The 25,606-nt window shown below is 43.7% G+C and overlaps 1 protein-coding gene across 2 annotated transcripts in view; it reads right to left on the reverse strand.

Moving 5' to 3' along the window:
- Nucleotides 1-16,011: 16,011 nt before the first annotated feature.
- The window catches only part of LOC110525109 (C2 calcium-dependent domain-containing protein 4C), a 30,214-nt gene continuing 20,619 nt past the window's right edge, over nt 16,012-25,606 (reverse strand). For both annotated transcript variants that reach the window (XM_036979522.1, XM_036979521.1), the window contains one exon: nt 16,012-18,105. In XM_036979522.1, coding sequence (XP_036835417.1) covers nt 16,775-18,052 — 1,278 coding nt within the window. In that variant the 5' untranslated portion in view covers nt 18,053-18,105 and the 3' untranslated portion in view covers nt 16,012-16,774. The remainder of the gene's footprint in view (nt 18,106-25,606) is intronic.

Genomic DNA, 25,606 nt, shown 5'->3' on the forward strand with positions numbered 1-25,606 from the left:
TAATTGCGGAAGATGCATTCAGTAAGGTTTCGCTCCAACCAGATTATTTTGATCAACCAGCTAATTATTGAATCAGATGCCCTAGATTAAGGTTGGAGTGAACCTAAAGGATGGAAGCGCTCCATGAACAGGGTTTGAGAGCTGTCAAAGCAGGACATCCCCGCTAAACTTTTTGGAAATGGTAAATTCACTTAAACGCATCTCAAGTGCAAATATGGTTCAGCAGCTCAAATCAGCAGGATGGGGGGGAAGAATAGGTGTATCAACACAGTACCAGCATCATCCCATGTGATCCGTCAAGGCTGCACAAAGCATAAATATTACTGCAATATTCTAGTTCCTAAACATTACCTTCTATATTCAAACAAAATAGGCCTTTTATAGGCTAAATTGATGACTAAATGGGCATGCTCATGTCAGTCCTCTAGAACGCACATGTAGTCTTCCTAGTAGGACTGTAATGGGGTGGCGTGTCCGCATCCGTTTCAGCGTGCTTTCGCGTCAAGCAAGAGTCGCCTATTTCAACTCTAACCACAGGAGTTGACTACTTTTGACTCCCAACAATAGGAGTCACCATAGTCTATGGCATATAGAAAATAAAAGGCCAATAGTGTGCAACTGCAGCCCGCAATTTGGGGCGTTCCTGTGTTTGGGCATTCCTGCATGTGCCCCACCTCGATTATCCCATTGGTTCCTCTCAAGCAGTGTTGCACATTTGCTGTTTTCTCGCGAATTGGGCTACTTTGAAGACGATGTCGCTCGTGAAAATGTATTGGTTACGTTTTTTGGGCTATTAGTAAGTTGCACTGCGGCCGCCATGGCATTTTTCTTAACAAATATATATTTATATATATTCACTGTGACCTGTTGCTTACTGTCTGGCAGAGGCAGGTTGTTGATGAGGGAGGGAGGGAGTGTTGGGGAGGGACGGAGGGGTGTGTGTTGAGAGAGCACTACAGCTATTGGCTGAGTCATGTGAGCGAGAGAAGAGGGAGCAGCGCACGTCCTGACAACTTTTTACCAAGTTGTACATAGGCTATTTAGATTCGTTTGTATACTGTTTTTTCTGCAATAAATACAAATAATAATAAGTACATTTAGATGGTCGTTATGGAGACACCTATTTCCAACCCATTTTCGCAAAACATATGAATACACTAGGGCTGCATTCCAAACACGTTATTTTATCCCCTCAACGGGTTAATATGACCCACAATTCAATGCAAACTATAGTCACATGTCAAACTCTGGTGGCCACGAAGTGTCAAATTCAATAAACAAGGCTGCATTTTCGGCATGTTAGAAAAAAGTATGAAGCTAGCTTGCAAAAAAAAAAAAAATATATATATATATATACATTGATTTTAGCGTTAGCAAATTGGCTTAGTCTCGTAGTGAGGAGCCTATAAAACGTTGCTAGATTCATAAATATATTTTTTGCAATTCTGAAATGTATTGGAATAAATTACCAAACTATATAACTAGCTAGCCAGCTATGGGTAACTGTAGCTAGCTACCTGACAGGAGTGCTAGCTAAATACTTTAGCTTACTAGGTACATTAATAACTTTAGGATGGTTGTTTTTAAGCTCAACTTCAAGATTTCAACCAAGGACGTTGCCTCTCCAATCATCACCCGGAGATTTAAAGTACACTCGGATGTGACGACGTAAAACGTCATTCAAGGGCTGACAGTTTATGGCCGACGGCTGTCTACGTTTAACGTACACTCGGATGTGACAACGTAAAACGTCATTCAAGGGCTGATAGTTTATGGCCGACGGCTGTCTACTATTAGTTTGAAATGCAGCCTAGAACTGATGCACATCAAGAAATAATGGAGTCAAAGCAATAGCAGTTCTAGCTTGTATGGCTCCCTTCAGCGCCCCGCCAACAAAAAAAACTATAAAGTTTATTCAGACATTTGGAACAACACAAATAAATAATCATAACATTTAAAACTATGTAAATATAAAAATATATACAAAAATAAGACTCATAAATATCAAAAATAAGTAACAAAGACAAATAGAAACAAATTTGTGTTGATTTGGCTCTCGAGCGTCAATTACCCATCCCCCAATACTGTCAACCAAGAGTCAAGACTAAACCAATTCACCTTGGTGGTGTGCAGACTGGTTTTATATTATTCTTAACGATTTTGTTTATAATAGCATTTTTTTTCACCTTTATATAACCAGGTAAGCTAGTTGAGAACAAGTTCTCATTTGCAACTGCGACCTGGCCAAGATAAAGCATAGCAGTTCGACACATACAACAACACAGAGTTAAACATGGAATGAACAAAACATACATTCAATAATACAGTAGAACAAAAAGAAAACAAAGTCTATATACAGTGAGTGCAAATAAGGGAGTTAAGGCAATAAATAGGCCATGGTGGCAAAGTAATTACAATATGGCAATTAAACACTGGAATGGTAGATGTGCAAACGATGGATGTGCAAGTAGAGATACTGTGGTGCAAAAGGAGCAAAATAAATAAATAAATACAGTATGGGAATGAGGTAGATAGATGGGCTATGAACAGGTGCAGTGATCTGTGAGCTGCTCTGACAGCTGGTGAGGGAGATGGGAATCTCCAGCTTCAGTGATTTTTGCAGTTCGTTCCAGTCAGTGGCAGCAGAGAACTGGAAGGAAAGGCGACCAAAGTAGGAATTGGCTTTGGGGGTGATCAGTGAGATATACCTGCTGGAGCGTGTGCTACGAGTGGGTGCTGCTATGGTGACCAGGGAGCTGAGATAGGGCGGGGCACTACCTAGCAGAGACTTGTAGATAACCTGTAGCCAGGTTACCTCGGGTGGTTTTTGATATATGGCCAATATACCACGGCTAAGGGCTGTGTCCAGGCACTCCGTGTTGCGTCATGCATAAGAGCAGCCCTTAGCCGTGGTATATTGGCCATATACCATACCCCCTTGTGCCTTATTGCTTAATCATAGCAGTCAAACGAGATTCATTGATGGAAAATGATATGGCAAGTTTATCAAGTGCAAATGATCTTTTCTCTTGCGACATATTCAAATTCCTTTATTACATCATATCATAGCTCGCAATAATTATTATTTTGAGGAAAACCGAATTTTGCTTATAACGTCGTAACAAGTTACTACGATATTCCTTTTTAATTGGCTCGATAAAATTATGGAAAAAATAGTTTATTGTATAAATATGGAAACTCCTCTTGCTGTGACATTTGTATCAATTTGGCATAGGTGTCAGTTCTTTTGGGCGGGATTTGAGTGGTCATTGTCTGGAAAATTTAGCAAATCCTGGCAACCCTGCCCTGGTGCAAGACATCTTCATGCTTGTGTGACACTTTTGAATGGGTCACAAGGTTTTTATCTGATTGAAAGGTTTTTTTTCTCTCAAAGTTGCCGGGGATGTCAAGTGTCCTACTTATATCAGTACACTTGTAACAACCTAAGGCGATACGAAACTTCTATTCGATATATACTAAATGAGCCACACATAGCAAATACGCCAAAATAAGCATACAAATCTCCTCACTTGGTGAGTGGAAAAAACACCACCTGCTGCAGAAGACAGATTTTTGACCCAGTTATCCCTCTCGCTTAGCCTCTTCTTCTCTGGTTTATCTGAATGAGTGTTTGTATATTCAAGTTTCTTTGTTACTGTTAACATGGTTCAAACAAGCACATTTAAACCTTTAACCCTTAATAAGCATTGCTTGTTATTTCTATATTTTACCATTTTCCCTATTTATGTGCCTCGGGGGCCTCCCGAGTGGCGCAGTGGTCTATGGCACTGCGCCACTAGAGATCCTGGTTAGAGTCGGCCGTGACCGGGAGACCCATCGGGCGACGCACAATTGGTAAAGCATAATCAGGGTTAGGGGAGGGTTTGGCCGGCAGGGATGTCCTTGTTCTATTGCGCTCTAGCGACTCCTGTGGCAGGCCGGGCGTATGCACGCTGACACGGTCGCCAGGTGTAGGGTGTTTCCTCTGACACATTGGTGTGGCTGGCTTCCGGGTTAAGTGGGTATTGTGTCAAGAAAGCAGTGTAGCTTGGTTGGGTCGTGTTTCGGAGGACGCATGGCTCTCGATCTTCGCCTCTCCCGAGTCCATATGGGAGTTTCAGAGATGAGACAAGACTGTAACTACCAATTGGATACCATGAAATTGGGGAGAAAAAAGGGTAAAAGTAAAATAAATGTCCCTCGAACCCAGGGGCGCAACTTTGACTGGGAATGGGGAGGGGGGGCATGATCCCCCCCCACATTCTAAAACGTAATTTGTGTCCCGCCCAGTTTTATAATCGCACTGTGATACAAAGGCAGCATCAATGTGCTTTAAGACCATGCGGACGCCTCAGTGCTGTTGGGTAGGCTGTTTGGCTGTTTCAGTCGACTGGATTTAGGACCACAAGGACACCACAGAGCAGGCGGACAGGCTGTGTGAAGGCAAAGCTATTATTATAGGACCCGCATGGTGCTGCTGTCTGCAGATGCGGTCGCTGTGTGTTGCGCTTTTTCTCCGGGTTGTAAAAGAAAGAAGAGCAGAAACTGGCAGTTCAAGCTCCCTTGGTTGCTACCATAGATTTACATTAGAAGTGCCCGTCCAAGAAGACTCAAGGTCATTGGCCTCTGACAAAATTACGTCAAATCACGTTATCTACCATAGCTTTGATTGGACTGATCATGTCAACATCATACGTTCAAATGTTTAGCTAACAGGCTAGACAATCACATTGTGAATCACAGCGACAATCTACGGGCAAATCCTTGTCTTATGAAGATAAAAACAAATTGCAAATTTAACAATGAGTGGTTTGGATGGAATCAGTGGCTAACTGCGAGCGTCGCAAAGCTATCACTATTTTGCTTCCCCTGCCTGCTATTCGGTGGAGAGGGTGTGTGGTCCAAGACTAGGTTTAAGATTTTAAAACATCTGTCTGAAAGGGTGTCTTTTTCTAGCTTAAAGTAATAAACATTCACATGCAACACCATGGGCCAGAAAATGTTGAATACATTGGCCATGCTGTCAATCCAGCATGACTTTTGCTGTGTTCAAAACAATTGGCCTCTTATACCACCAATGCTCCTTATAGGACACATCACTGCACTCTATACTCCTCTGTAAACTGGTCATCTCTGTATACCCGTCGCAAGACCCACTGGTTGATGCTTATTTATAAAACCCTCTTAGGCCTCACTCCCCCCTATCTAAGATATCTACTGCAGCCCCCATCCTCCACATACAACACCCGTTCTGACAGTCACATTCTGTTAAAGGTCCCCAAACCACACACATCCCTGGGTCGCTCCTCTTTTCAGTTCGCTGCAGCTAGCGACTGGAACAAGCTGCAAAAAACACTCAAACTGGACAGTTTTATCTCTGTCTATTCATTCAAAGACTCAATCATGGATACTTACTGACAGTTGTGGCTGCTTCACATGATGTATTGTTGTCTCTACCTTCTTGCCCTTTGTGCTGTTGTATGTCGCCAATAATGTTTGTACCATGTTTTATGCTGCTACCAGGTTGTGCTTCTGCCATGTTGTGTTGCTACCATGTTGTTGTCATGTTGTGTTGCTACAATGCTCTGTTTTCATGTGTTGCTGCCATGCTATGTTGTTGTCTTAAGTCTCTCTTTATGTAGTGTTGTGTTGTCTATCTTGTCATGATGTGTGTTTTCTCCTATATTTCAATTAAATGTTTTATTTTGAATCCCAGCCCCCGTCCCTGCATGAGGCCTTCTTTTACCTTTTGGTAGACCGTCATTGTAAATAAGAATTTGTTCTTAACTGACTTGCCTAGTTAAAAAAAGGTTAAATAAAATAAAATGATACGCTCATCATTCTCTTATGCCATAGTCTATCATATAAGTATCTTAGCATACCACCCTGCATACCACTGCTGGCTTGCTTCTGAAGCTAAGCAGCGTGGGTCCTGGTCAGTCCCTGATGGGAGACCAGATGCTGCTGGAAGTGGTGTTGGAGGGCCAGTAGGAGGCACTCTTGCCTTTGGTCTAAAAAATATCCCAATGCTCCAGGGCAGTGATTGGGGACACTGCCCTGTGTAGGGTGCCGTCTTTCAGATGGGGTGTCCTGACTCTCTGCGGTCATTAAAGATCCCATGGCACTTATCGTAAGAGTAGGGGTGTTAACCCCGGTGTCCTGGCTAAATTCCCAATCTGGCCATCAAACCATCACGGTCACCTAATAATCCCCAGTTTACAATTGGCTCATTCATCCCCCTCCTCTCCCCTGTAACTATTCCCCAGGTCGTTGCTGCAAATGAGAATGGGTTCTCAGTCAACTTACCTGGTAAAATAACGGATAAATTAGTCATTATTTTAGGCAAAGTTGGAATTATTTAATTATTTTGCTTACTTCGTATATTATTATTAGCTCATGTGCTTTTCTTCATGATAAGGGGATAGATACTATATAATGTTGTTGGGTCTGTAAACATGTTTGCCAGTGACAGTCTCTTCCGATGCAAACATAAAGTTGTAAAGTGTTGTTGTAAAATGTTGGTCCCGTGTTTTATGAGCTGAAATAAAAATCACAAGATCTTTCCATTTGCTCAAAAAGCTTATTTTTCTTTGTTTTCAATCTGTGTTAGTGACCATTTCTTCTTTTCCAAGATAATCCATCCACACCTGACAGGTGTGGCATATCAAGAAGCTGATTAAACAGTATGATCATTACACAGGTGCACCTTGTGCTGGGGACAATAAAAGGACACAGATGTCTCAAGTTGAGGGAGCATGCATTTGGCATGCTGACTGCAGGAATGTCCACCAGAGCTGTTGCCAGATAATTTAATGTTAATTTCTTTACCATAAGCCCCCTCCAACGTCATTTGAAAGAATTTGTCAGTACATCCATCCAGTCTCACAACCACAAACCACGTGTAACCATGCCAGCCCAGGACCTCCACGCTTCTACACCTGCAGGATCATCTGAAGGGGGTAGGGGAGGGTTCTGAGTATTGCTTTCTGTAATAAAGCCCTTTTGTGGGGAAAAACTCATTCTGATTGGCTGGGCTTGGCTCACCAGTGGGAGGGCCTGACTGCCAAGTGGCCCACCCATGGCTGCACCCCTGCCTAGTCATGTGAAATCCTTAGATTGGCGCCTAATTAATTAATTAAAATTCCTTATAGGAATTGTAACTCAGTAAAATCTTTGAAATTGTTGCATGTTGTGTTTATATTTTTGTTCAGTATACAAGTACCATTTTCAGGCTGTGGAAGAAAATCCAGACAATGCATCGATGTATGGCATCAAAAAAGCCTGTTACTTCTCTGAATCATGTGCCATCTCCAATTACCTATCTGTTTCCACCAGACGTTATGTATGCCACCGGACTGCAGGTAGCCTAGTGGTTAGAGCGTTGGACTAGTGACCGAAAAGTTGCCAGATCGAATCCCTGACCTGACACGGTAAAAATCTGTATTTCTGCCCCTGAGCAAGGCAGTTAACACCACTGCTCCTAGGCTGTCATTGAAAATAAGATTTTGTTCTTAACTGACTTGCCTAATTAAATGAAGGTAAAATAAAATGACCTTCATGAGGGCATCATACCCACAGTGCTCAGAATAGTGCTGCAACAACTGGTTCAAGAGAGGCAAATTACTTTGGCCCAGATCAACTATGAGATTGAGAACTTGTCATATGGCAAACAAGATGTGTCTTCTAAACCTGTCCCACTATCCGAGAGAACCCCAAGGAAAAATGGCCATCTATCTGGAAGTGCATCAGAAAAATGTACACTTTTCCGTTTACTCCCTCAAATGATTGGTAGTCAAATACAAAACGTCAGTGCTTAGGATCTCTGCCTCCTGCTTCGAGAGATATCCAACATAATCTTGGCCCAAGTTTTAAGAAGATCCTGGATCCCATATACGGCAGAAAAAATCCCTGAATTTCAAGCTCTCTTACAGGAGCTGTTTCCAGGGAAGACCATCCCAAAGATGCACGACCTCGTCCACTACCCTAGCCTGCTACTTGCCTATGGACCTTTGATCCACAATGCGATTTGAAGCGAAACACCAATATTTCAAGAGGCTCTCAGCAGGGAAACTTCAAAAATATAACGAAGACCCAGCCTAAAAGACATCAGCTCGGACCATGCTTGGAGCAAACCAACAAAAGCCTTGGCAACAAAACAACACACTGTAAGGACACAAGAGACGTCCCACTGCATGCTCTTCCAAACTCTGACCATGCAGTATTAAGTGCCAGATTCGGAGAAGCCATCAGAGCAAAATATGTCACCAAGACAAAGTCCATTGCAGTGAACAATGTGTAATACAATGTAGGAGACTATCTGGCCATTGACACTGTCTATTCAGAAGAGATCCCTGTGTTCATGGAAGTCTGTGGAATTTACAGTTTCCTTGGTTCTTGGTGCTTGTGTGGTAAAGTACTACTACCAGCCAGTTTCAACAGCCATCACCACACATACATGGTTCAACACAGTCAACAATAGATGGCTTTAAGGCCTGGTGGGAGATCGATTTCCATGGGTTAGATGGATACAGAGGGGCCGAGAGGGAGGAGTGTTGATTCCACTCTGCCACTGGATTGCAGTTAGTTAAAATTCATTGATTTATTATCAAATCAAATCAAACCACATTTTATTGGTAACGTACACATGGTTAGCAGATGTTAATGTGAGTGTAGCGAAATGCTTATGATTCTAGTTCCGACAATGCAGTAATATCTAACAAGTAATCTAACATATTTACAATGACTACCTTATACACACAAATGTAAAGGGATATGTACAGTGCCTTGCGAAAGTATTCGGCCCCCTTGAACTTTGCGACCTTTTGCCACATTTCAGGCTTGAAACATAAAGATATAAAACTGTATTTTTTTGTGAAGAATCAACAACAAGTGGGACACAATCATGAAGTGGAACAACATTTATTGGATATTTCAAAATTTTTTAACAAATCAAAAACTGAAAAATTGGGCGTGCAAAATTATTCAGCCCCCTTAAGTTAATACTTTGTAGCGCCACCTTTTGCTGCGATTACAGCTGTAAGTCGCTTGGGGTATGTCTCTATCAGTATTGCACATCGAGACAGTGACATTTTTTCCCATTCCTCCTTGCAAAACAGCTCGAGCTCAGTGAGGTTGGATGGAGAGCATTTGTGAACAGCAGTTTTCAGTTCTTTCCACAGATTCTCGATTGGATTCAGGTCTGGACTTTGACTTGGCCATTCTAACACCTGGATATGTTTATTTTTGAACCATTCCATTGTAGATTTTGCTTTATATTTTTGATCATTGTCCTGTTGGAAGACAAATCTCCGTCCCAGTCTCAGGTCTTTTGCAGACTCCATCAGGTTTTCTTCCAGAATGGTCCTGTATTTGGCTCCATCCATCTTCCCATCAATTTTAACCATCTTCCCTGTCCCTGCTGAAGAAAAGCAGGCCCAAACCATGATGCTGCCACCACCATGTTTGACAGTGGGGATGGTGTGTTCAGCTGTGTTGCTTTTACGCCAAACATAACGTTTTGCATTGTTGCCAAAAAGTTCAATTTTGGTTTCATCTGACCAGAGCACCTTCTTCCACCATGTTTGGTGTGTCTCCCAGGTGGCTTGTAGCAAACTTTAAACAACACTTTTTATGGATATCTTTAAGAAATGGCTTTCTTCTTGCCACTCTTCCATAAAGGCCAGATTTGTGCAATATACGACTGATTGTTGTCCTATGGACAGAGTCTCCCACCTCAGCTGTAGATCTCTGCAGTTCATCCAGAGTGATCATGGGCCTCTTGGCTGCATCTCTGATCAGTCTTCTCCTTGTATGAGCTGAAAGTTTAGAGGGACGGCCAGGTCTTGGTAGATTTGCAGTGGTCTGATACTCCTTCCATCTCAATATTATCGCTTGCACAGTGCTCCTTGGGATGTTTAAAGCTTGGGAAATCTTTTTGTATCCAAATCCGGCTTTAAACTTCTTCACAACAGTATCTCGGACCTGCCTGGTGTGTTCCTTGTTCTTCATGATGGTCTCTGCGCTTTTGACGGACCTCTGAGACTATCACAGTGCAGGTGCATTTATACGGAGACTTGATTACACACAGGTGGATTGTATTTATCATCATTAGTCATTTAGGTCAACATTGGATCATTCAGAGATCCTCACTGAACTTCTGGAGAGAGTTTGCTGCACTGAAAGTAAAGGGGCTGAATAATTTTGCACGCCCAATTTTTCAGTTTTTGATTTGTTAAAAAAGTTTGAAATATCCAATAAATGTCGTTCCACTTCATGATTGTGTCCCACTTGTTGTTGATTCTTCACAAAAAAATACAGTTTTATATCTTTATGTTTGAAGCCTGAAATGTGGCAAAAGGTCGCAAAGTTCAAGGGGGCCGAATACTTTCGCAAGGCACTGTACATATACAGTGGGGCAAAAAAGTATTTAGTCAGCCACCAATTGTGCAAGTTCTCCCACTTAAAAAGATGAGAGAGGCCTGTACTTTTTATCATAGGTACACTTCAACTATGACAGACAAAATGAGGAAAAAAATCCAGAAAATCATAATGTTTGATTTTTAATGAATTTATTTGCAAATGATGGTGGAAAATAAGTATTTGGTCAATAACAAAAGTTTATCTCAATACTTTGTTATATATCCTTTGTTGGCAATGACAGAGGTCAAACGTTTTCTGTAAGTCTTCACAAGGTTTTCACAAGGTTTTCACACACTGTTTCTGGTATTTTGGCCCATTCCTCCATGCAGATCTCCTCTAGAGCAGTGATGTTTTGGGGCTGTTGCTGGGCAACACGGACTTTCAACTCCCCCCAAAGATTTTCTATGGGGTTGAGATCTGGAGACTGGCTAGGCCACTCCAGGACCTTGAAATGCTTCTTACGAAGCCACTCCTTCGTTGCCCGGGCGGTGTGTTTGGGATCATTGTCATGCTGAAAGACCCAGCCACGTTTCATCTTCAATGCCCTTGCTGATGGAAGGAGGTTTTCACTCAAAATCTCACGATACATGGCCCCATTCATTCTTTCCTTTTCACTGATCAGTCGTCCTGGTCCCTTTGCAGAAAAACAGCCCCAAAGCATGATGTTTCCACCCCCATGCTTCACAGTACGTATGGTGTTCTTTGGATGCAACTCGGCATTCTTTGTCCTCCAAAACACGACGAGTTGAGTTTTTACCAAAAAGTTATATTTTGGTTTCATCTGACCATATGACATTCTCCCAATCTTCTTCTGGATCATCCAAATGCTCTCTAGCAAACTTCAGACGGGCCTGGACGTGTACTGGCTTAAGCAGGGGGACACGTCTGGCACTGCAGGATTTGAGTCCCTGGTGGCGTAGTGTGTTACTGATGGTAGGCTTTGTTACTTTGGTCCCAACTCTCTGCAGGTCATTCACTAGGTCCCCCTGTGTGGTTCTGGGATTTTTGCTCACCGTTCTTGTGATCATTTTGACCCCACGGGGTGAGACCTTGCGTGGAGCCCCAGATCGAGGGAGATTATCAGTGGTCATGTATGTCTTCTATTACCTAATAATTGCTCCAACAGTTGATTTCTTCAAACCAAGCTGCTTACCTATTGCAGATTCAGTCTTCCCAGCCTGGTGCAGGTCTACAATTTTGTTTCTGGTGTCCTTTGACAGCTCTTTGGTCTTGGCCATAGTGGAGTTTGGCGTGTGACTGTTTGAGGTTGTGGACAGGTGTCTTTTATACTGATAACAAGTTCAAACATGTGCCATTAATTCTTGTAATGAGTGGAGGACAGTGGAGCCTCTTAAAGAAGAAGTTACAGGTCTGTGAGAGCCAGATATCTTGCTTGTTTGTAGGTGACCAAATACTTATTTTCCACCATAATTTGCAAATAAATTCATTAAAAATCCTACAATGTAATTTTCTGTATTTTTTTCCTCATTTTGTCTGTCATAGTTGAAGTGTACCAATGATGAAAATTACAGGCCTCTCTCATCTTTTTAAGTGGGAGAACTTGCATAATTGGTGGCTGACTAAATACTTTTTTGTCCCACTGTATAAATAAATGGATGAGCAATGGCCGTGCGGCATAGGCAAGATGCAGTAGATGGTATAGAATATAGTATATGCATATGAGATGAGTAATGTAGGATATGTAAACATTATTAAAGTGGCGTTATTTAAAGTGACTAGTGATACCTTTTATTAAATCCATTTTTTAAAGTGGCCAAAGATTTGAGTCTGTATGTTGGCAGCAGCCTCTCTATGTTAGTGATGGCTGTTTAACAGTCTGATGGCCTGTCACGCCTGCTCCCGCTCTTCCCCCCCCTGGGGTTCGAGGGCGCCAGGCTGCCCTGCATTACGTACTCCTGCCACCATCATTTACGCACACCTGCCTTCCTTCGTCACACGCTTCTGCGATTTTGGACTAACCTGGACTCACTCAATCACCTGTTTATTACCTCCCCTATATTTGTCAGTTCTCCGCTCTGTTCCCCGCTGCTGCATTGTTTGTCATATGTCCATGTTACCCGTGTGCTGACGCTGTTCCTGTCTTGTTCTATGTCTGTTCCCGAATAAATGTCTGACTCCCCTTACCTGCTTCTCCTGTCTGGCGTCGGTCCTTACAGAATGCAGCAGCCATCACATGAAGCATCGGGGAGTACTGGCATTCCGGTTGGTGGTGACGTCGGTCCTGGGTCTCCACCAATAGAACCGGGGCTGCCTAGCCAGACCGTCGGGCCTCCACGCCCTAGCTGGCTCGAGAGGTTTCCTTGGCTCGGAAGGCGCCCATCCCACGTTGGGCCTCAGCCGGATCGTCAGGTCTTGTTCTCCCAGCCGGCCCATGAGTTTTCTTGTTTTGTTGGTGACGTCGGGCTTGGATACTGCTGCCAATGGAACTGGGGGTGCCTAAGCCAGCTTGTCGGAATTCCACGTCCTAGCTAGCTAGAGAGGTTTCCTTGCCTCGGTTGGCTCAGCAGGTTCCCATCCCACATCATGCTCCGCCGGATCATCGGGCTTTCACGCCGCAGCGGGATCGACAGGCGTTCATGCCTCAGCCAGCACACCAGGCTCCCACGCCCCTGCCGGTTCGTGGGGAGTTTACCCCCCGTCGGCTTTCCCAGTGCCCATGTCACGATCATCTTCTTTGTTTTGTTGAAGTTGAGTGAGAGGTTATTTTCCTGACACCAAACTCCGAGGGCCCTCACCTCCTCCCTGTAGGCCGTCTCGTCATTGTTGGTAATCAAGCCTACTACTGTAGTGTCGTCTGTATACTTGGTTATTGAGTTAGAGGCATGCATGGCCACGCAGTCATGGGTGAACGGGGAGTATAGGAGAGGGCCGAGAACGCACCCTTGTGGGACCCCAGTGTTGAGGGTCAGTGGAGATGTTGTTTCCTACCTTCCCCACCTGGGTGCGGTCTGTCAGAATGTCCAGGAACCAGTTGCATAGGGCGGGGTGGAGGGTATTATGGTGTTAAATGCTGAGCTGTAGTCGATGAACAGCATTCTCACATAGGTATTCCTCTTGTCCAGATGGGATAGAGTAGTGTGCAGTGTGATGGCGATTGCGTCATCACACTGCAAAATTGGAAAATTGGAGTGGGTCTAGGGTATCAGGTAGGGTGGACGTGATATGATCCTTGACTAGTCTCACAAAGCACTTCATGATGACAGAAGTGAGTGCTAAGGGGCGATAGTCATTTAGTTCAGTTACCTTAGGTTTCTTGGGAACAGGAACAATGTTGGCCATCTTGAAGCATGTGGGGACAGCAGACTGGGATAGGGATCCATAAACACACCAGCTAGCTGGTCTGCGCATGCTCTGAGGAAGCGGCTAGGGATGCCATCTGGGCCGGCAGCCTTGCGAGGGTTAACACGTTTAAATGTTTTACTCACGTTGGTCACAGAGAAGGAGAGCCCACAGGCATTGGTAGCGGGCCGTGTCTGTGGCACTGTATTGTCCTCAAAGCGAGCTAAGAAGTTGTTTAATTTGTCTGGGAGTAAGACGTTGATGTCCGCGACGGGGCTGTTTTTCATTTTGTAATCCATGATCGACTGCCACATATGTCTCGTGTTTGAGCCGTTGAATTACGACTCTACATTGTTTCTATACTGACGCTGTCACACCCTGGTCTTAGTATTTTGTGTTTTCTGTATTATTTTGGTCAGGCCAGGGTGTGACATGGGTTTATTTATGTGGTGTGTTTTGTCTTGGGGTTTTTGTTAGGTATTGGGTTTGTGGCTTAGTAGAGTTTTCTAGGTAAGTCTATGGCTGTCTGGAGTGGTTCTCAATCAGAGGCAGGTGTTTATCGTTGTCTCTGATTGGGAACCATATTTAGGCAGCCATATTCTTTAAGTTGTTTCGTGGGTGATTGTTCCTGTCTCTGTGTTTGTTTGTTCACCAGATAGGCTGTTTAGGTTTTCTCACGTTTATTGTTTTTGTTAGTTTATTCATGTATAGTTTTCTTTATTAAAGAATCATGAATAACCACCACGCTGCATTTTGGTCCGCCTCTCCTTCACCTAAAGAAAACCGTTACAGACGCTTCACTTGTTTGATTGCCTTGCGGAGGGAATAACTACATTGTTTGTATTCGGTCATGTTTCCAGTCGCCTTGCCATGATTAAAAGCATTGGTTCGTGCTTTAAGTTTTGCGCAAATGCTGCCATCAATCCATGGTTTCTGGTTACGGAAGGTTTTAATAGTCACATTGGGTACAACATCTCCGATGCACTTGCTAATAAACTCGCTCATCGAGTCAGCGTATACGTACGTCAATGTTATTGTCTGAGGCTACCTGGAACATATCCCAGTCCATGTGATCGAAGCAATCTTGAAGCGTGGAATCCGATTGGTCAGACCAGCGTTGGATAGACCTGAGCACGGGCATTTCCTGTTTTAGCTTCTGCCTATAGGATGGGAGCAACAAAATGGAGTCATGGTCAGATTTCCCGAAGGGAGGGCGGGGGAGGGCTTTGTATGCATCGCGGAAGTTAGAGTAGCAATGGTCCAGAATGCTACCAGAATGCTGACAGAATTTTGGAAGCCTTGTTCTCAGATTAGCTTTGTTAACATCTCCAGCAACAATAAATGCAGCCTCAGGATATATGGTTTCCAGTTTACATAGAGTCCAGTGTAGTTCTTTCAGGGTCATCGAGGTATCTGCTCGGGGGGGGGGGGGGGGGGGAAATATACACGGCTCTGACTATAATCGAAGAGAATTATTTTGGGAGATAATGCGGTCAGCATTTGATTGTAAGGAATTATAGGCCAGGTGAACAAAAGGACTTGAGTTCCTGTATGTTGTTATGATTACACCATGAGTCGTTAATCATAAGGCGTACACCCTCGCCCTTCTTTATACCAGAGATATGTTTGTCACTGTCGGCTCGATGCATGAAGAAACCAGGTGGCTGTACTGACTCGGACAACATAACCCGAGTGAGCCATGTTTCCGTGAAACAGAGAATGTTACAACCTCATGTCTCTCTGGAAGGCAACTTGTGCCCGAATTTTGTCCACTTTGTTGTCTAGAGATTGGACATTGGCGAGTAATATGCTCTGAAGCTGTGGATGGTGTGCTCGACTTCTAAGTCTGACCAGTAGGCCGCTCCGTATGCCTCTCCTGCGGCGACCGCGTTGTTTTGGGTCGGCCTCTGGGATTAGATCCCATGTCCAGAGTGGAGGTCCGAACCAAGGATCCGCTTCGGGAAAGTCATATTCCTGGTTGTAATGTTGGTAAGTTGACGTCGCTTTTATATCCAATAGTTATTCCCGGCTGGATGTAATAACACTTGAGATTTCTGGGCTAACAATGTAAGAAATAATACATTTTAAAAAACAAATTACTGCATAGTTTCCTAAGGACCTGAAGCGAGGCGACCATCTCTGTCGGCGCCATCTTATAAAGTACAACACACTTTTGTTTTCACATTTTCATATTCTTTTCCTATTCTGATATGCACTGGCCAGAACACTGACATGTTCTTTTTCTTTTGTATATTTTTCTCCAATAGAACACTAAATTGATGGAGAGACTGATGTCATTGGACCAAACATAACAAAATGTGAAAAAAGGGAGACAGCCTTATTTTGCTGTCAATGAATTCCAGTATTATTATATGTTTATTTATATATAAACGGTTAGGTTCACAAAGTAGAAGATAACATCCCAGCCCTCTGTCTGCCTGGTCAATGACTATCTGTCAGACTGTCAAGCCCTTCCAACAAGTTTGAACATTTTTAAATGCACACACAATGTACACATTGTAAGAATGTGGAAAGGGATGCCTTTGAGCGATTCGGAGCCTAATGGTGCAGTGAACCACAGAACAACAGTCAAACAAACTATGCTCCATAAAACATTCTATGATCTGTCACGATTTGCTTTGCACACTTTTGCAGACAACATTTGCTTGGCAAAACCAAATACTATGTCTCTAAAGATTCACATAGCTCTCACTATTCACATAAGTGAAGCATACCGGAACAACAAGACAGAAGGCATTATAATAATAATAATAATAATAATAATAATAATCAAATGTCATTTGAAGAGCGCATTTCCCACGATTAATAATAATTATGCATGGCTAGGGACCTGGATAGGACTTACTGGCCTGGTAGCTAAAGCTAATTCTGCTAGAGCAGAGGGGTTGGAGATTTTAAGGCTATGTACACTATATAACCACAAGTACTAGGTGTTTTCCCTGGTCAGGTGACATGGTCAGGAAAAAGTCCTGGCCATGGGCATAACAATAACACATAGAGAGGTTGGCTGAAGCAGAAGATATTTCCTCCCTGGTCACAGGGGCAGTAGCTGGGCCAAGGGTTCAGTTATGATGATCCCGAGCACCGTGCCCCGTCTGAGCCCGGAAGCCTTGTCTAACACCTTCAGTTGGAGCCGCAAGCCACCCAGGCTGTCCAGGCTCAGCTCAGTGAAGAAAAAGTCCTCATTGAACACGGGGCTCCTGCAGTTCCTGATTGTGGCGCTGTCCTGTCTCTGGAGCTTCCCCGGGCTTAAGCTCAGGCTGAGGCAGCAGTGGAGGGCTCTGGGGTCCCCTTCATCCCTCAGACCCTCCACGGACACCACCCTCACTCGCACTACCATGGACAGAAGAGAGGGCGACAATGTGTGCTCGGCCGAGAGGCGGACTCTGCCGCGGCCCTCCGGCAGTGGGAGGACATGTTCTCTCTGCATCCGCTCCTGGCAGTGGAGCACGTCCAGCGGGAACAGGACAGGGGGCGCCAGGGAGTTGACAACGAAGGGAGGACTGAAGCAGGGCTCGATAAGGGAGGTGGAGGGAATGGGAGAGATCGCCCCCCTCCGTCCTCTGGGGTTAACTGCAGAGCATGAGGGGGCTCCTTCCAGTCCCAAAGTGCCACTGAAGGCAGACTGCAGACCTGGGTGACCCTCGGTTAACCCGATGATAGAGAGTGAGAGGCCAGAGCAAGAGCGGCTGAGCAGGGGAGAGCCCAGAGGGGAGGAGTCATTTGAGGAGGGCGTATCGCTTTCTGTGCTGCCTGACTCCGACAGGCTCTTACAGGAGAGCCCTAGTTCAAGCCCCAAATGGCTGGGGGGTGCTTTACAATGGTTTTGCTCTATCGCCACCCTTGTGGTGGGCCTGGGTAGGGTCCTGTCCAGTGTGTAGCCAGTGCTCTTGGAGTGAAACAGCGACTCTTTCCTCCGTGTGTTTGGACTCTCATACATCCCTGCCAAACCGTAGCCCTCTGCGGAGAATGGCAGTGGCTTCTTACCCTTCCAGGCCACCCCACTGACTTTTGTCAACTTCATTTCCTCAATCTGTTTAACTTGCGGAGTCACAGAGAAATCAACAGCACCACAGTCTCGACTGGTGAGCCTCTGACTCACAGTGTGGGGTTCAGCTGCCGCTAGGCTCCTGCACAGCCGAGGGGGCAAGCAGAACTCCGGGATTTTGTCCGGAGTCAGAATGTTACTGTGCAACTTGTTGGAGAGGCTGGCCTTGGCTGAGAGATCCTCCTCCTCACTCTTTCCCACGTAGCGTCCAAGCTCTAAGGGAATGTTCTCCATGCTCTCTCGGATCTTTCCCAGGAACCACATTCTGCTGTCTAGCAGGTGTTCACTCTTGACCAAGCTGTCCTGGTTAGTTATCCCTGTTAAAACAAAATGGGTACCAGAATACTATTCTCATGAACATTCTCAAATCTAAAGTCATGATGTAGTGTATCGACTTAAGCTAAAATCATGTATAGCACGATATCTATAATAACACACGTTTCATTGCAAGAATTCACTTCTGACATCAAGAGAGTTTACAGTACCATGAATGTTTTCTCACCTGTGTAGTCCAAAGATTTGTAAATTACTGGTATGGAGGGAGTGTTCCGTGCTGTGTTCCATGAATGGGAGTGTGTGTATGAGTGATAGAGGGGCAGAGGAGAGGTGTTTTTAAAGGCTAATGTCACTCTCTGCGTCACTAGTCTGCTGCACCCGCAGCCAGGAAACGATTTGCACACACACATAGACACACACACACACACACAGTTGTATTGACAGTATTCAAGCAAAAAACAGAAAAGACCTCCAAAAGGTCAAATAGACTTCTGTGGTGGTGAGATAAAGAGGGGACTGCAGGATGTGACTATAGCTACAGGATTGATTTGACCAAGGCAATGGAATGTGTAATGTGTGCCATATTACATAGTTTCAAACCTCTCTAAAAGTAGCATCACTGTCACTGTACTCTTCTCTCTAACTGAAGTCTACATCAAAGACCTTCAAAGACAGCAGCTAACCTGGCCTACACACACACCACCTCAAAGACTGACCTTAACACTCAGTACACCCCGTACCTCCCTCCGACTTCTACCGCCCCTCTGCTGACCCTCCGCCCCTCTGCCACCACTGTAGCCTCTGTACATACTGTCCTGTAGAGAGAGAAAGGCAGCCCTGGCCCATTGTAATATCAGGCTGTTCAAATAGTGACACCTAGTGATATATAGGCTAATAGCTCTCATGTCCTCTGTGTCAGGCAGGCTTGATACTGCAGCTGCATATGAATAGTCCTAGTGGGCTTGTCTCCTTGTATACTGTGGCTGCATATGAATAGTCCTAGTGGGCTTGTCTCCTTGTATACTGCAGCTGCATATGAATAGTCCTAGTGGGCTTGTCTCCTTGTATACTGCAGCTGCATATGAATAGTCCTAGTGGGCTTGTCTCCTTGTATACTGCGGCTGCATATGTATAGTCCTAGTGGGCTTGTCTCCTTGTATACTGCGGCTGCATATGTATAGTCCTAGTGGGCTTGTCTCCTTGTATACTGCGGCTGCATATGTATAGTCTTAGTGGGCTTGTCTCCTTGTATACTGCGGCTGCATATGAATAGTCCTAGTGGGCTTGTCTCCTTGTATACTGTGGCTGCATATGAATAGTCCTAGTGGGCTTGTCTCCTTGTTTCTTCTTTTCATCTTCACATGAAATGATGGGACGACTGAAACAGAGTATGTCATGGGATAGGATCTAAAGAGGTTAGATGGATATATTAAAAGGGATAGATCAAGATGTATCTACTTCCCCAGAGTCAGACGACCTCGTGGATACCATTTTTATGTCTGTGTTCAGTTTGAAGGAAGCAGCCAACTAGGGTTAGCGCAAATGGTAACTAGCGTTAGCGCAATATAGACTTCCCGTCATTGCACTAGCTCTAGTCAGCATTGGCTCGTGAAGCTACCTATCTATAACTTCCTTCATACTGGACCCAGAGTACTGGACCCAGACATAAAAATGGTATCCAGTTCATCTGACTCTGGGGAAGTAGATAAAGGGTTTCATTGCCAAAATCCCAAACTATCCCTTTAGGCAATATGGCATGTTGCTTATAGCCTTCCTTTCCAGTCTTTTAAGATATAGTGGGATCCCACTGTCTAATTAGGAGTGTTTGAGCACACAGAATAAATATGTGGTGCAAATATAGGTTTTATTTACAGTGCAGCCAAATGACAGCAGTACAAAAGTGATAGCCCTCTGGTAGGTAGGGTTTTAGAGGTTGCTTTGGGATTGGAACTAAAGCTCAGCGTTCAACACCATAGTGCCCTCAAAGCTCATTATGAAGCTAAGACCCTGGGACTAAACACCACCCTCTGCAACTGGATCCTGGACTTCCTGATGGGCCGCCCCCAGGTGGTAAGGGTAGGTAACAACATATCTGCCACGCTGAAACTCAACACGGAGGCCCCTCAGGGGTGCATGCTCAGTCCCCTCCTGTACTCCCTGTTCACTCATAACTGCATGGCCAGGCACGACTCCAACACCATCATGAAGTTTGCCGATGACACAACAGTGATATTCCTGATCATTGACAACGATGAGACAGCCTATAGGGAGGAGGTCAGAGACCTGGCCGTGTGGTGCCAGGACAACAACCTCTCCCTCAATGTGATCAAGACAAAGGATATGATTGTGGACTACAGGAAAAGGAGGCCCGAGCACGCTCCCATTCTCATCGACGGGGCTGTAGTGGAGCAGATTAAGAGTTTCAAGTTCCTTGGTGTCCACATCACCAACAAACTAACATGGTCCAAGCACACCAAGACAGTCGTGAAGAGGGCAAAACAAAACCTATTCGCCTTCAAGAGACTGACAAGGTTTGGCATGGGTCCTCACATCCTCAAAAGGTTCTACAGCTGCACTATTGAGAGCATCCTCACTGGTTGTATAACTGCATGGTATGGTAACTGCTCGGCCTCCGACCACAAGGCACTACAGAGGGTAGTACGTCACTGGGGCCAAGCTTCCTGCCATCCAGGACTTCCATCCCAGGCGGTGTCAGAGGAAGGCCTTAAATATTGTCAAAGACTCCAGCCACCCTAGTCATAGACTGTTCTCTCTGCTACCACACGACAAGCGGTACCGGAGCGCCAAGTCTAGGTCCAAGAGACTTCTAAACACCTTCTACTCTTTTTCTTTTGCAAAGGTAGCAACAGCCAAAATAGTCAGTATGCTGGCAGAGTTTAAATGCTCCAAAGCCACAGGCCTGTATAATATTCCTGCAAGGTTTCTTATAGATTCTGCTGAGCAAATTGGCCCTTGTATTACGCATATTGTTAATCTCTCTCTTGAACAAGGTACCTTTCCCAGGGACATGAAACATGCTAAAATTATACCTCTGTATAAGAAGGGGATAAAGTCTGACCCTGGGAATTATAATCCTGTATTTATCCTCTGTGTAATATCAAAGATGCTGGAGAGAATTGTACATTAGCAAATGTATGAATGTCAACAAACAAAGTCTAATGTATCATTTTCAGTCGGGTTGTAGAAAAACATAGTCCACTGATTCATGTCGACTTTACTTGACTGACTTCATCAGGAAAGAGATTGATGAGGGAAATCTGTGTGGAATGGTAATGCTTGACCTACAGTAGGCCTTTGATACAGTTAAACCCTATCTCCTAATCTCCAAACTGGAGGCACTGGGGTTAAGCAAAAATAAAAATAATAATAATAAAAAATAATAATAAAATAATAATAAAAAAATTAAAAATAATTCACTAACCTTTTGAACAGATGACAGTAATAGGACATGTTACACAGTACATTTATGTTTTTTTCAATAATGTGCAATTTATATCCATAAATCTCCGTTTACATTGACGCCATGTTCAGAAAATGCTCAAAAATGTCCGGAGAAATTATAGATAGCTCCGCCAGATAACAGAAATACACATCATAAACTTTGACTAAATATACGTTCTACATATAGTTAGAAAGATACACTGCTTCTTAATGCAACCGCTGTGTTACATTTATTTTTAACGTTACAGAAATCACTCACTAGGCAATAATTTGAGGCGGTGCTCAGACGTAAGCAATATTTCTCCGCTATGTTGGAGTCAACAGAAATACAAAATTACAACATAAATATTCCCTTACCTTTGATGGTCTTTGATCAGAATGTAGTGGAAGGAGTCATACTTACCCAATACATCGTTTGGTTTCAAGTCGTGTGTCTTTGTATTAGCATATGCTACCACTTTCAGCTGAAATGCACCCAAAATGACTTCTGGTCCCGAACAGTTGCGCATCAAAACTTCAAAATGACATATTATATGTCGACTAAACTGGTCAAACTATGTGCAGAATCAAGCTTTAGGATGTTATAAACGTACAAAACAATTCTCAATTCAACCGGACAATCACACTTCTTCTCAGGCGAGCTGGAACAAAGGAAGCTCTGTGCCCAAAGCGCGCCCTAACGCACATGTATTTTCTTGCGACACCCACTCTTTCGCCTCCCAAAGGGTCAAAATTAAACACTCTACTGAATGAGGACATCTAGTGGAAGACATAGAAAGTGTCTCCAGATCCATAGCTGGTTGGGAAGGGTGGGGGCGAGGACGTTAAAGTTGCCCCAACTTTCAGTATTCCAAAACTAGTTTGGGAGATTGCCTGCCCTGTGAGTTCTGCTATACTTACAGACATCATTCAAACGGTTTTAGAAGCTTTAGAGTGTTTTCTATCCAATAATAATTATTATATGGATATATTAGCAATTTTGGACATCATTTTTTTCAGTTTACTATGGGCACGCAATTCATCCAAAGGGGGCAGTATTACAGTGCCTTGCGAAAGTATTCGGCCCCCTTAAACTTTGCGACCTTTTGCCACATTTCAGGCTTCAAACATAAAGATATAAAACTGTATTTTTTTGTGAAGAATCAACAACAAGTGGGACACAATCATGAAGTGGAACGACATTTATTGGATATTTCAAACTTTTTTAACAAATCAAAAACTGAAAAATTGGGCGTGCAAAATTATTCAGCCCCCTTAAGTTAATACTTTGTAGCGCCACCTTTTGCTGCGATTACAGCTGTAAGTCGCTTGGGGTATGTCTCTATCAGTTTTGCACATCGAGAGACTGAAATTATTTCCCATTCCTCCTTGCAAAACAGCTCGAGCTCAGTGAGGTTGGATGGAGAGCATTTGTGAACAGCAGTTTTCAATTCTTTCCACAGATTCTCGATTGGATTCAGGTCTGGACTTTGACTTGGCCATTCTAACACCTGGATATGTTTATTTTTGAACCATTCCATTGTAGATTTTGCTTTATGTTTTGGATCATTGTCTTGTTGGAAGACAAATCTCCGTCCCAGTCTCAGGTCTTTTGCAGACTCCATCAGGTTTTCTTCCAGAATGGTCCTGTATTTGGCTCCATCCATCTTCCCATCAATTTTAACCATCTTCCCTGTCCCTGCTGAAGAAAAGCAGGCCCAAACCATGATGCTGCCACCACCATGTTTGACAGTGGGGATGGTGTGTTCAGCTGTGTTGCTTTTACGCCAAACATAACGTTTTGCATTGTTGCCAAAAAGTTCAATTTTGGTTTCATCTGACCAGAGCACCTTCTTCCACATGTTTGGTGTGTCTCCCAGGTGGCTTGTGGCAAACTTTAAACAACACTTTTTATGGATATCTTTAAGAAATGGCTTTCTTCTTGCCACTCTTCCATAAAGGCCAGATTTGTGCAATATACGACTGATTGTTGTCCTATGGACAGAGTCTCCCACCTCAGCTGTAGATCTCTGCAGTTCATCCGGATTGATCATGGGCCTCTTGGCTGCATCTCTGATCAGTCTTCTCCTTGTATGAGCTGAAAGTTTAGAGGGACGGCCAGGTCTTGGTAGATTTGCAGTGGTCTGATACTCCTTCCATTTCAATATTATCGCTTGCACAGTGCTCCTTGGGATGTTTAAAGCTTGGGAAATCTTTTTGTATCCAAATCCAGCTTTAAACTTCTTCACAACAGTATCTCGGACCTGCCTGGTGTGTTCCTTGTTCTTCATGATGCTCTCTGCGCTTTTAACGGACCTCTGAGACTATTACAGGTACATTTATACAGAGACTTGATTACACACAGGTGGATTGTATTTATCATCATTTAGGTCAACATTGGATCATTCAGAGATCCTCACTGAACTTCTGGAGAGTTTGCTGCACTGAAAGTAAAGGGGCTGAATAATTTTGCACGCCCAATTTTTCAGTTTTTGATTTGTTAAAAAAGTTTTAAATATCCAATAAATGTCGTTCCACTTCATGATTGTGTCCCACTTGTTGTTGATTCTTCACAAAAAAATAGAGTTTTATATCTTTATGTTTGAAGCCTGAAATGTGGCAAAAGGTTGCAAAGTTCAAGGGGGCCGAATACTTTCACAAGGCACTGTATGCCTAGTATTTTAATGGTTCACTGTCTCGGGCAAAACAAACAAGTTGTGGTGTTCCGCAGGGGACCGTGCTTGGGCCTCTGCTGTTTTTATTTTATATTAACGATATGAAAGATGCTTGTTCTTACCGTCTTTTTCTTTATTATGATGACCCTACACTTCTGGTGTCTCACAAAAGTTAAACTTTGTTGGAGAGCATATTTAGCACAAAGCTTACTAACATTAGCAAATGGCTTGGAGATAATAAGCTATCTCTGCACTTAGGGAAAACTGAAGCAATTATTTTTGGATCCATACCTAAATTGAGTAGGTCCTCTGAAATCAGTGTGTAATTAGGGGGCGAGATGCTGACTACAAAAACCTCTGTTAGCTACTTGGGATGTATCCTTGATGGAAGCTTGGGAGGTGTGAGCATGGCCAATAAAGTGGAAGGGAAAGTTAATGCCAGGACTAAGTTTCTGGCTAGAAAGTTCAAGCTGTTTGAAAAGGACTCCATGAAAGTGCTAGCTACTGCCCTCATTCAATGCCATTTTGACTATGCTAGTACTTCCTGGTTTGGGGGCTTATCTAAACTTATGAAGGGGAAGCTCCAGATAGCCCAGAAGAAGCTGATCAGGGTAGTATTGAAGGTGAGTCCATGTACTCACATAAGCAGGAGCTGCTTTCAGGAACTCAATTGGCTGCCTGTTGTGGCTAGGGTGTCCCAGATTAGACTAGGTCTGGTTTACAGGAGTATTTATGGTCCTGCGCCCAGATATCTAAGTGATTACTTTTCTCGTGTTAGGGATGCACACAATCACAGCACCAGATCAGGTGTTGCTGATGTGTGCTTATACGGGTTCAGGAGTAATGCTGGGAAAGGTACTTTCTTGTATACTGGAGCCTCTGAATGGAATGTGTTGCCTCTGCCCATAAAAACAATGTCCTCTCTGGGCAGCTTTAAAAAATAAAGTAAAATATGTTTATTGTCTTCTGTGACCATATGACTATGATGTAACTGGAATGATGAGATAGATGTTCTTCTTCTCTCTTTCTGTTTTATTATTTCACTGCCATACTGTGTTCCATCTTGTCACAAGAGGACCACAATGGAAATAAGTCCCAGACTTTATTGTGTGTTATCCTCAATGATTTTATTAATGTGCATGTATGTCTTTTTCAAGTTTTATGTGTGCTTGTTTTTTTAAATGGTCGAATTAATAAACGAAGCGAAACTAAGCCATAAGACTCCTGAACATCTAATCAAATGGCTACCCAGACTATTTGCATTGCCCCTCCCCCCCTTTTACACTGCTGCTACTCTGTTAATTATCTATGTATAGTCACTTTAATAACTCTACCTACATCTACATATTACCTCAATTACCTTGACTAACCGGTGCCCCCGCACATTGACTCTGTACTGGTTCCCCCTGTATATAGCCTCGCTATT

This window comes from Oncorhynchus mykiss, chromosome 6 (assembly GCF_013265735.2).
Source record: "Oncorhynchus mykiss isolate Arlee chromosome 6, USDA_OmykA_1.1, whole genome shotgun sequence".
Classification (NCBI taxonomy): Eukaryota; Metazoa; Chordata; class Actinopteri; order Salmoniformes; family Salmonidae; genus Oncorhynchus; species Oncorhynchus mykiss.